At 40.2% G+C, this 9,546-nt stretch overlaps 1 protein-coding gene across 1 annotated transcript in view; it reads left to right on the forward strand.

Moving 5' to 3' along the window:
- The first annotated feature begins 3,669 nt into the window (after nucleotides 1-3,669).
- The window catches only part of SCRN1 (secernin 1), a 56,395-nt gene continuing 50,518 nt past the window's right edge, over nucleotides 3,670-9,546 (forward strand). Inside the window, exons 1-2 of the mRNA XM_007946436.2 lie at nucleotides 3,670-3,701; nucleotides 7,612-7,771. Coding sequence (XP_007944627.1) covers nucleotides 7,613-7,771 — 159 coding nt within the window. The 5' untranslated portion in view covers nucleotides 3,670-3,701; nucleotide 7,612. The remainder of the gene's footprint in view (nucleotides 3,702-7,611; nucleotides 7,772-9,546) is intronic.

Genomic DNA, 9,546 nt, shown 5'->3' on the forward strand with positions numbered 1-9,546 from the left:
CTACTGGCTCATAGGCTGTGGAGGCCAATGAATCCCAAGATTGGTAGGCAGTATGGCAAGACTCTGGCTCAAGTGCAAGGAATGGGATTTCAGTTGATGACAAGCCAAATGCAAGATGGAGATTGAGAAAAAAGCCAGAGAGCTTTGCCAGAATGTCCATATATATTGGTGCAGGCCACACCCCCATGAAACTAGTTTCAACTGATTGACTGTTTATAGCAGGTCTGATCATGGATGTGATAACATTTTATAAGATCTCATCATGGGGGATGACTACTGTCAATCTACATCATAACTGCCAAACCACTTGAGAATCATGGTCTAGCCCAGTTGATGCACAACCTTAACCATCACAGAGATAGAGAAAAGGGTTGACCAGAGAGGTACCAAAGGGTTTCCAGATAGACATCTGGACCACTTTTGTGGTATATTCAGGATTACAATTATGAGATTGCGCAAAGGGAAAAGAAAACTTGTACCCAGGGCTATGATCACCTTCAGTTTCTGTAGAAAAGAGCTTACACAGTACATAAACTAAGTTAGCCTCTCAGGTAAGTTGTTGTTATGTGCTGTTGAATCAGACCTGACTCATAGCGACCCCTCCTTGGGTTTCTGAGAAAGTTTTACTATGGAAGTAGATTGCTCAACCTTCCTTCCAAGGAGTGACTGGTGGGTTTGAACCGCTTAGCTGTCAAGTGTCTTAGGCACTATGCTACCAGCGCCTCTCAATTAAGTAGCCACTTCTAAAAATTTATTTTCTTCAGTCTTCAGGAAGAGTCCTGCCTCCTCTTTGATAATTCAATTTATATGGATGACAACACATTTAGCCATTAGAATAAGTAGAAGACTTCACAAATAAATACTTCTGGGATTATTGATGTGTTAACGTGAAACCTTTCATTTCCGGCTTTATTTGGCAAGCTGTTTTCACTGCTAACCAGAAGGTTGATGGTTGAAACCAACCAACCACTCCTAGGAAGGAAGGTTGGGCAATCTATTTCCATAGTAATACCACCTTGGAAACCCAAGGATGGGTCACGGCAGTGAGAGAGAGAGAGAGAGAGAGAGAGAGAGAGAGAATGCTGCTTTGTCCCTTAGGATTCTTACTAGCACATGTGGCTATTTAAATTTAAAGTTAAATAAAACTAAAATTTCCATTGTTTAGTTGCACTAGCTATATTTAAATAGCCATCTGTGACTGGTGGCCACCATATTGGAGAGTAGAGATAGAACATTTCCACTATTGTAGAAAGTTCTTTGGTACAACACTGATCTGAAGGAGTCCAATTGAGTCATCTCTGAGGCTAGGTAGTGTGTAGAATTGTGATCCAGGAAAATATCAATTGACAGTCTTAGCTAGTTTGCTACTGGTTGTGATGCACTGTTGTATTTTTAGCAAGTTATTTTATTTTATTTTATTTTTTTTATGACATAGTGCTTGGGAGCTGATATATGCCTGAGAAAGCACTGTGAAAGTATATTGTTGGCCTTGCCAGCTGAAGGCAAACTGCTTCTGATGGACCTTTGAAATTGGTATAGAAAAAAAGACATTAGCCAGATCAATAGCTGCATACTAAGTACCACGAGATGTACTAATTTGCTCAAGCAATGAAACCACATAAGGAACAGGAGCTGCAAATGAAGTCACCACCTGATTAAGTTTACAATAATCTATTGTCATTCTCCAATATCCATCTGTTTTTTTTTTTTTTAAATTAATTAATTAATTAATTAATTTTTATTTGGGTGAAGATTTACAGAGCAAATTCACTTTACATACAGCAGTTCACATATACTTTGTCTCATGTCATTGACCACAGTTTATCACAATGCAACAGCTCCCCTTTAGCAAGTTATTTTTAACACACATTGATATTCTGCTCCCTTTAGTGAGAAAATTAGCTTTCCTAAGGAAGGCCCTTGTACTCCTGGGCCTACATTTGTGCTGTCATCGCCCTCCTCATAGTAAACTGACCCAGGCATTTTGCTGACCAAGCAGATATCCTGGCTAAAGAATAGGTGTTTGTCGAGAGAGCCCTCTGTGAGTTTCATTTATTTTCTTAATGTAAGACCTCTGCATTCTTAATTTTTTAAGGATCAAATAAAAGTAAGGTTCTACTCAGAGATGAGACACCAGTACCTTGTTTTTGAAATTTTGACTTGGGTGAATGTTTATAGCACAAATTGGTTTTTCGTTCAACAATTCAAACATTTTGTGACATTCACTGCAATCCCCACAGCACTCTTCCCACTTTCTTCCTTACCATTTCTTACTTACCATTCTCTTTGTTCTTCTTTCCTGTCTTTTGAGCTTTATCCCTGGGCAAATGATGCCCTACTTATCCCAATGGTTGATTGTTCTAAGGCGTGCATACCTCCCTGTTATTATTGTTCACTGTGTAGGCCTGTCTCATTTGGCTAGGACTACACCCACAAATATATAGGTTTGACCGAGGATATTTCTATATATGTATTTATACATGCTGCAAATATATCCATGAATATAGTAGAGCATACAGGGGACAAAGTTATGAAAACTTCTTAGCCACAACCAAACACCTTGAAGGAATGAGTCTCTGGATCTGAGGCTTAGGACCATAGTCTTGGGGGACACTAAGGTCAATTAGCATAACATAGTTCACAAAGACAGTGTTTTACATCCTACTTTGGTGAGTAGTAACTGGGGTCTTGAAAGCTTGTGAGCTGCCATCTAAGGTGCAACTATTGATCTCTCCCACTGTCTGGAGCGAAGAGTGAAGAAAATCAAAGACCCAAGGAAACAATTAGCCCAGAAGACTAATGGACTGATTGGACCTCAATTTCCACAGCTCTGAGACCGGAAGAACTAGATGGTGCCTGTCTACCACTGCAGGGCACTTTGAAAGGGATTACAAAAGGAGGTCCTGAGGCACCTGTGGGTGGATTTGAACTTGCAACCTTTTGGTTAGCACCTGAGCACTTAACTTTCTACACCATCCAGGGACTTTGAAAATTCTATATAAAAGCATTTCATCTTAAAATTATTGGATCTTTTTCCATGTACAGATTCTGCACATCTCTGTTTCTCTCTCTGTTCTGAAGTCTGAATGAAGATAATGCAGTTTTTTTGAAAATGGGAAAGGTTAAGGGGAGAAATAACTTGCATCATTTTATTGTCCTTGCTTTCTCACAGATTGTTGTTGTTGTTATGTGCCGTTGAGTCAGCCCCGACTCATAGCGACCCCTCCTTGGGTTTCTGAGGCAGTATCACTACGGAAGTAGGATTGCCCAACCTTCCTTCCGAGGAGTGGCTGGTGGGTTTGAACCGCCAGCCGTCTGGTTAGCAGGCAAGTGTCTTAGGCACTATGCTACCAGAGCTCCTTTTCTCACAGAAGGGGAGTGTATTTTACTGAGCCAAACCAAACAATAAAAAATAAATAAAAATAAAACCAAACCCATTGCCATTGAGTAGATTACTCCTCACAGGGACTCGGTAGGATAGAGTAGAACTACCCCATATGGTTTCCAAGGCTATAAATTTTTATGGAAGCAGATTGCCTCATCTTTCTCCTGTGGAGCTGCTGGCTGGTGGGTTCGAACTGCCAACTTTCTGATTAGCAGCCCAGTGCTTCACCACTGTGCACTAGAGCTCTTTACTGAGCTAGGAGGGAATTATTTCCAGAATTATGGGGACTTCTCCCCTTTCCCTGCACTCTGGGTAGGTGCCTACCATAAACACAGCGGGGAAGAACTCTGAGCACCCAGGTGTGTTTTCGCAGACTGGCCTGAAGTAGCTCAGTGTGGAATAGCAACATGGTCTCTCACAAAAACATTTCTAAACATGTATAGTATTGCTGATTCTATGATTTGACAACTGCTCCAGTTATGAATTACACCTCAACATAAAGAAAATGAAAATCCTCACAACTGGACTAATGAGCAGCATCATGATAAATGGAGAAAAGATTTAAGTCGTTAAAACTTCATTTTACTTGGATCCACAGTCAACATCCATGGAAGCAGCAGTCAAGAAATCAGATGTGGCTTTGCGCTGGGTAAATCTGCTGCAAAAGACCTCTTTAAAGTGTTGAAGAGCAAAGATGTCACTTTGAAGACTAAAGTGCCCTAACCCAAGACATGGTATTTTCAGTTGCCTCATATGCATGTGAAAGATGGACAATGAATAAGGAAGACTGAAGAAGAATCTTTGAATTGTGGTGTTAGTGAAGAATACTGAAAATACCATGAACTGCCAAAAGACCAAACAAATCTGTCCTGGCAGAAGTGCAGCCAGAATGTTTCTTGCAAGGAAGAATGGCAAGACTTCGTCTCACCAACTTTGGTCACATTGTCAGAGGGAGAAGGGTATTATGCTTGGTAAAGTGCAAAGTAGCAAAAAAGGGGAAAACCCTCAATGTAATGGATAGGCATAGTGCTCCAGCAATGGGTTCAAGCATATCAGGTATTGTGAGGATGGTGCAAGACTGGGCAGTGTTTTGTTCTGTTGTACAGAGGGTTGCTATGAGTTGGAATTAACTCTACGGCACCTAAGAACAACTAGTTATGAATGACTAAGTTAGTTTTGATTGGCTTGCTCAATAGGAATTGAGATGCTGCTCTGTTTTTACGGTCAAAACCTACATCTTAATGCTTATAGAGCCTCCACAGTTTGCAAAATGTGTTCTCAAGCATCATCTTATTTGATCCTCATAAATCCGTAGGCTGGGGCAAAACATTTGCGGAAGAGGAAACCTAGGTTCAGAGAGGGAAAATGACTTGCCCAAAATCAAATAGCTAGTAGGTGGTAGGACTGGGTTTTGATTCCCAGCCTAGTGCTCTTTTGAGATATTGCTTAACTCAGAAAATAAAACACATTTAAATTGGATAGTTGATAACACAAATACAGTAATTGGTTCAACAGATAATGTTTATTGAATGCATATAATGCAGGGGGGTGGGGAAGGTGCAACTGTAATTGGGGCTTGGCTCTTACCTTCAGGGAGCTTTCTTTGGAATAGTTGAGAAAGTACATTTACAAACAATGAATGCATGTTAACCTAACACAAACTGTGTTCATTAGTGCTTTTGGCCTGAATAAATGACTAAGTCTTTTATAGAAAGCTTCCTGAAAGAAGAGGATTTGAATCAGATCATGAAGGATAAGCACAAAGACTAAAGGAAGGGTATTCTAGCTAGGTTCAGAAGAGGCATGCATGGTGGTGAGAAAAGAGAGTGGTACAGTCTGTTTCAGCTTGGTGGAGTATAGAAACAAGAAAAGAGCATTAGTTCAATGCTTATTGAAAATCTATTTTGCATAAGACATGGTGTAGAGCTGGGTTTACAATGGTGTGCAAAAGAGACATGGCCCCTGCCTTCATATCGCTTAAAGTTTGGGGGAGGGAGGAGAGACTAAATATTGATTGTTGGCAAGAAAATAATTACAGAAACATTTCAGATTGTGATTGTTACTGTAAAGGAAAAGGGCAAGATACTATGAGACTGTATAGTAGAGGAACATAAATGAAAGTGACATTTCAGTTGATAGGCGAAGGGGCTGAATTAACTCTCCAGTTGGTTTTGGTGTAGGGAGTTGGGGAAAGGAGTGCTCAAGGAAGAGGGTAAAGCATGCACAAAGGCTCTGGGAGTATTGCAGGAACTAGAGAAAGACCTGCATGCAGGAGTTGAGTGAGTGGAGGGATGAATGGTATGAGTTAAGGCTGTGTAGGTGGTCCAAGCTTAATCACACAAATGGGCCACAATATAGATTTTGGTCTTTATTATAACAACAATGGGAAACCTCTGAAGAATTTTAAGCAGAGGATGACACCATCAGATCTTTTCAAAAGGTCACTTTGGCTGCAGCATGGAGAATATTTTGGAGTGGGATAGTAGAGATTATGGGTGACCTCTTAGGAGACTACTGCAGTGGTTCCAGCTAGAGAGAATGGTGGCTTGGTCCAGGATGGTGGCAGTAGAGGTGAAGAAGAGATGGTTAAAGATACAGGAGGCCAAATTTACAGTTAAGGGACAGGTTAGTAATGGAGAAGCAGATGGTAAGGATGGCTCCTGAAACAGGGAACCTTGCTAAGGAAACCAGTTTGGGGAGGAAGATGTTAAAATAAACTTTAGATATTAGGTAGGCAGTTTGGGAGCTCAAGAAGGAAAGTGGGCAGGAGTTAAATGAATAAATCATCATTAATACATATATGACAAGGAAACTCTAGGCATGGATGAATTTTCCAAGAGAAACCAATTGCCATTGAGTTGATTTCAACTGATGGTAGCCCATGTGTGTCAAAGTAGAACTATGCTCCATAGGGTTTTTAAAGGCTGATTTTTCATAAGTAGGTTGCAAAACCCTTCTTCCAAGACACTCAAATTTCCAGTCTTTGGGTTAGTAGCCAAACATGTTAACTGTTCGCATCACCCAGGAACTCCTTGCAGTGAACCTAAAAACCCACTGCCATCAAGTTGATTTTGACTCATAGTGACCCTATAGGACAGAATAGAACTGCCCCATAGGGTTTCCAAGGCTTTAAATCTTTACAGAAGCAGATTGCCACATCTTTCTCCCATGGAGCACCTGGTGGAATCAAACCGTTGGACACTTCTTCTTTTTGGTTAGCAGCTGAATACCTTAACCACTGCACTGCTAGAGCTCTTTCTTCCAGAAAGTGCATTAAATGAAGAAAGAATGATCAACAGTGAGGACTCTTAATGGCCAAGTAGAAGAGAAAAAGCAAGCCTAGGAGCATCTAGAGAGGTGGGAGGAATACAAAAAGATGCTTGACTGTTTTGTCAACAAAGTAGGGTAAAAATATTAAAAAGTGGTGTCTTTCAATTTACCTATAGATCTGTTTCCTTGTTGCTGCTGCTGTATGTTCCAACTCATAGCAACCCTACAGGACAGAACAGAGTTTCCTATACTGTTATCATTATGGGAGCAGATTATCAGGTCTTTTCTCCCACACAGCAGCTGGTGGGTTTGAACTGCTGATCTTTGGGATAGCAGCCAAGCACTTAACCATGCTCTGGTAGCATAGTACCTAAGGCACTTGACTGCTAACCAGGAGGCTGGCGGTTCAAACCCACTAGCCACTCCTCGGAAGGAAGGTTGGGCAATCCTACTTCCGTAGTGATAACTGCCTCGGAAACCCTAGGAGGGGTCGCTAGGAGTCGGGGCCGACTCGATGGCAAATAACAACAACAACATTCCAAAATCCATTACATTGCAGCCATGAAACTGTAGTTCTGAGGTCCTGGAGAGTGCACTGTTGCATTTATTTATTTTTCTATTACTGTGACAGATTGCAGTGTGTGTTTTCTGCCAGGAACAATAACCTCCTTTCCTCTCTCCTACGTCCCTGCACTTTTGGCTGCCATTGCAGTTTGTTGCAAATCTGAGCTCATTTAATCCCACGGAGTCCTAAACAATATCTGGTCTTGGTGGCTTTGTATTTCTACTCCAGGTGTCTCACCTTCATTTGCCAGCTGGGATCTCTTAATGAGCTAGCTGCACACAGTTCAATATTAAAACTATTTTAGCTGGTGAAATATGTTTGAAGAAGTTGTGGTTGGAAGGGTTTCATGTCTGGCCTGCTTCCATTCTTTCGCTGGTATTCTTTTTTTCAGGATGGCTGTAGCTCCTCCAAGTTACTGTTTTGTGGCCTTCCCACCACGTGCTAAGGATGGTCTGGTGGTATTTGGGAAAAATTCAGCCCGGCCCAGAGATGAAGTGCAGGAGGTTGTGTATTTCCCGGCTGCTGACCATGAACCTGAGAGCAAGGTTGAGGTAAGTCATGCATTGCAGTCTCTCAATCAGTACTTACTCTCTTTCTCTAGCCTCACAACCAGCACACCTTAACTTATTTTTGGAAAGAATGACCCAAGAAATGTCATGTCAGACTGCATGTTCTCATTTCCTTTCAGCATTGTTCTTAGCCTTAAAAAGAGCCACATGCGGACTTTTGTATTCATGGCTATATAATTGCTCTATAATTAAGTAAAATATTTGCATGCTTTTAAAGTCAAATCTACAAAACAAAGTATATTCATACAAGCCTAACTTTTATCCCATCTACCTTGTTTACTCTTTCTCCTATAGTTAACCATGGATGGAAAGTTTTTTGGTTTATTCTTTCATTTTAAAAATTATATATGTGTTTATATATATATATATATGTATGTATGTATATATATATGTGTATATATGTATATATATGTGTATATATACATGTGTATATATATGTGTGTGTGTGTGTGTGTGTGTGTATATATCTGGAGCTCTGGTAGAGTAGTGCCTAAAGCCCTTGACTGCTAACCAGAAGGCTGATGGTTCAAACCCACCAGCCACTCCTCGGAAGGAAAATAGGTCCGTAGTGATACTGCCTTGGAAACCCAAGGAGGGGGCACTATGAGTCAGGTCCGACTCGACGGCACATAACAACAACAACATATATATGTATGCATACATAACATATACACATGTAAAAATTACACATATATATGCATATGTGTAAGTATATGCATATTAATAGGTATGAGTACATACATCTTTATATAAAGTATGAAGTGGAGATCACTAAATACATTATATAGAGATATTCTTCATTCCTCATTTAGAACTGCCATTGAACCTTAGTTTATTTAGTCAGCCACTGTTGCTGGGCATAGTGAAGTGAATAGTCTTATGCATTTGTCACAGTAGCTACTCTTGGTTTATATATATTTTTCATGTTGAAAAGTATCCATCATTTCCTTTTTAGGGTGCTTTAACAATATTATTTTGTCAATATTTCTTTGGGATAGATTTCTAGAAATGAGATTGCTAGGTTCCATGAATATGTAATTTCATTAGATATTGTCACATTTTCTGCCCTAGGTGGTCTATCATTCTACATCCTTACCGAGCAATGTATGACAATGCCTGTTTCTCCGTATCCCCAGAGTGTGTGGTCACACTTTCATGATGACTATTTTATGTAATTTAAAATCCTGGTATTTTCCTAAATTCTGTTATTGGCCATGTGTAAGCTTTTAACATTGTTTCTCTTAGGTTTTCCAGGTACATTGCCATATCATCTGCAAATAAAAATGGTTCAATTGTTTTTATAGCTCTAATTATTTTCTTGTCTGGGTGTTTTGGCTTATACTTCTCATTCAGTGTTAAAAAGCAGTGGAGATAGTGGGTATCTTTGCCTTTGTTCTTTACCTTACTGGGGCAGCCTGTAATGCTTCCCCATAAAGAAGATGCTGGCTTTAGGACTGAGGTTTCTATAATTTTATCATGTTAAAAAGTATCCATCAATTCCTATTTTGAGTGCTTAAAAACAAAACAAAACAAAAAAAAGAATAGGTATTGAGTTTTTTGGAAGGGCTTTTTAGTGATTATACAGGTAATAATTTGATTTTTGGGAGCTCTGGTAGCATAGTGGCTGAGGCACTTGACTGCTAACCAGAAGGTTGGCAGGTTCAAACCCACCAGCCACTCCTCGGAAGGAAGGTTGGGCAATCCTACTTCCGTAGTGATACTGCCTCGGAAACCCAAGGAGGGGTCGCTATGAGTCG

This window comes from Orycteropus afer, unplaced genomic scaffold (genome assembly GCF_000298275.1).
Source record: "Orycteropus afer afer isolate SDZICR_OR568_19922 unplaced genomic scaffold, OryAfe1.0 scaffold00008, whole genome shotgun sequence".
Classification (NCBI taxonomy): domain Eukaryota; kingdom Metazoa; phylum Chordata; class Mammalia; order Tubulidentata; family Orycteropodidae; genus Orycteropus; species Orycteropus afer.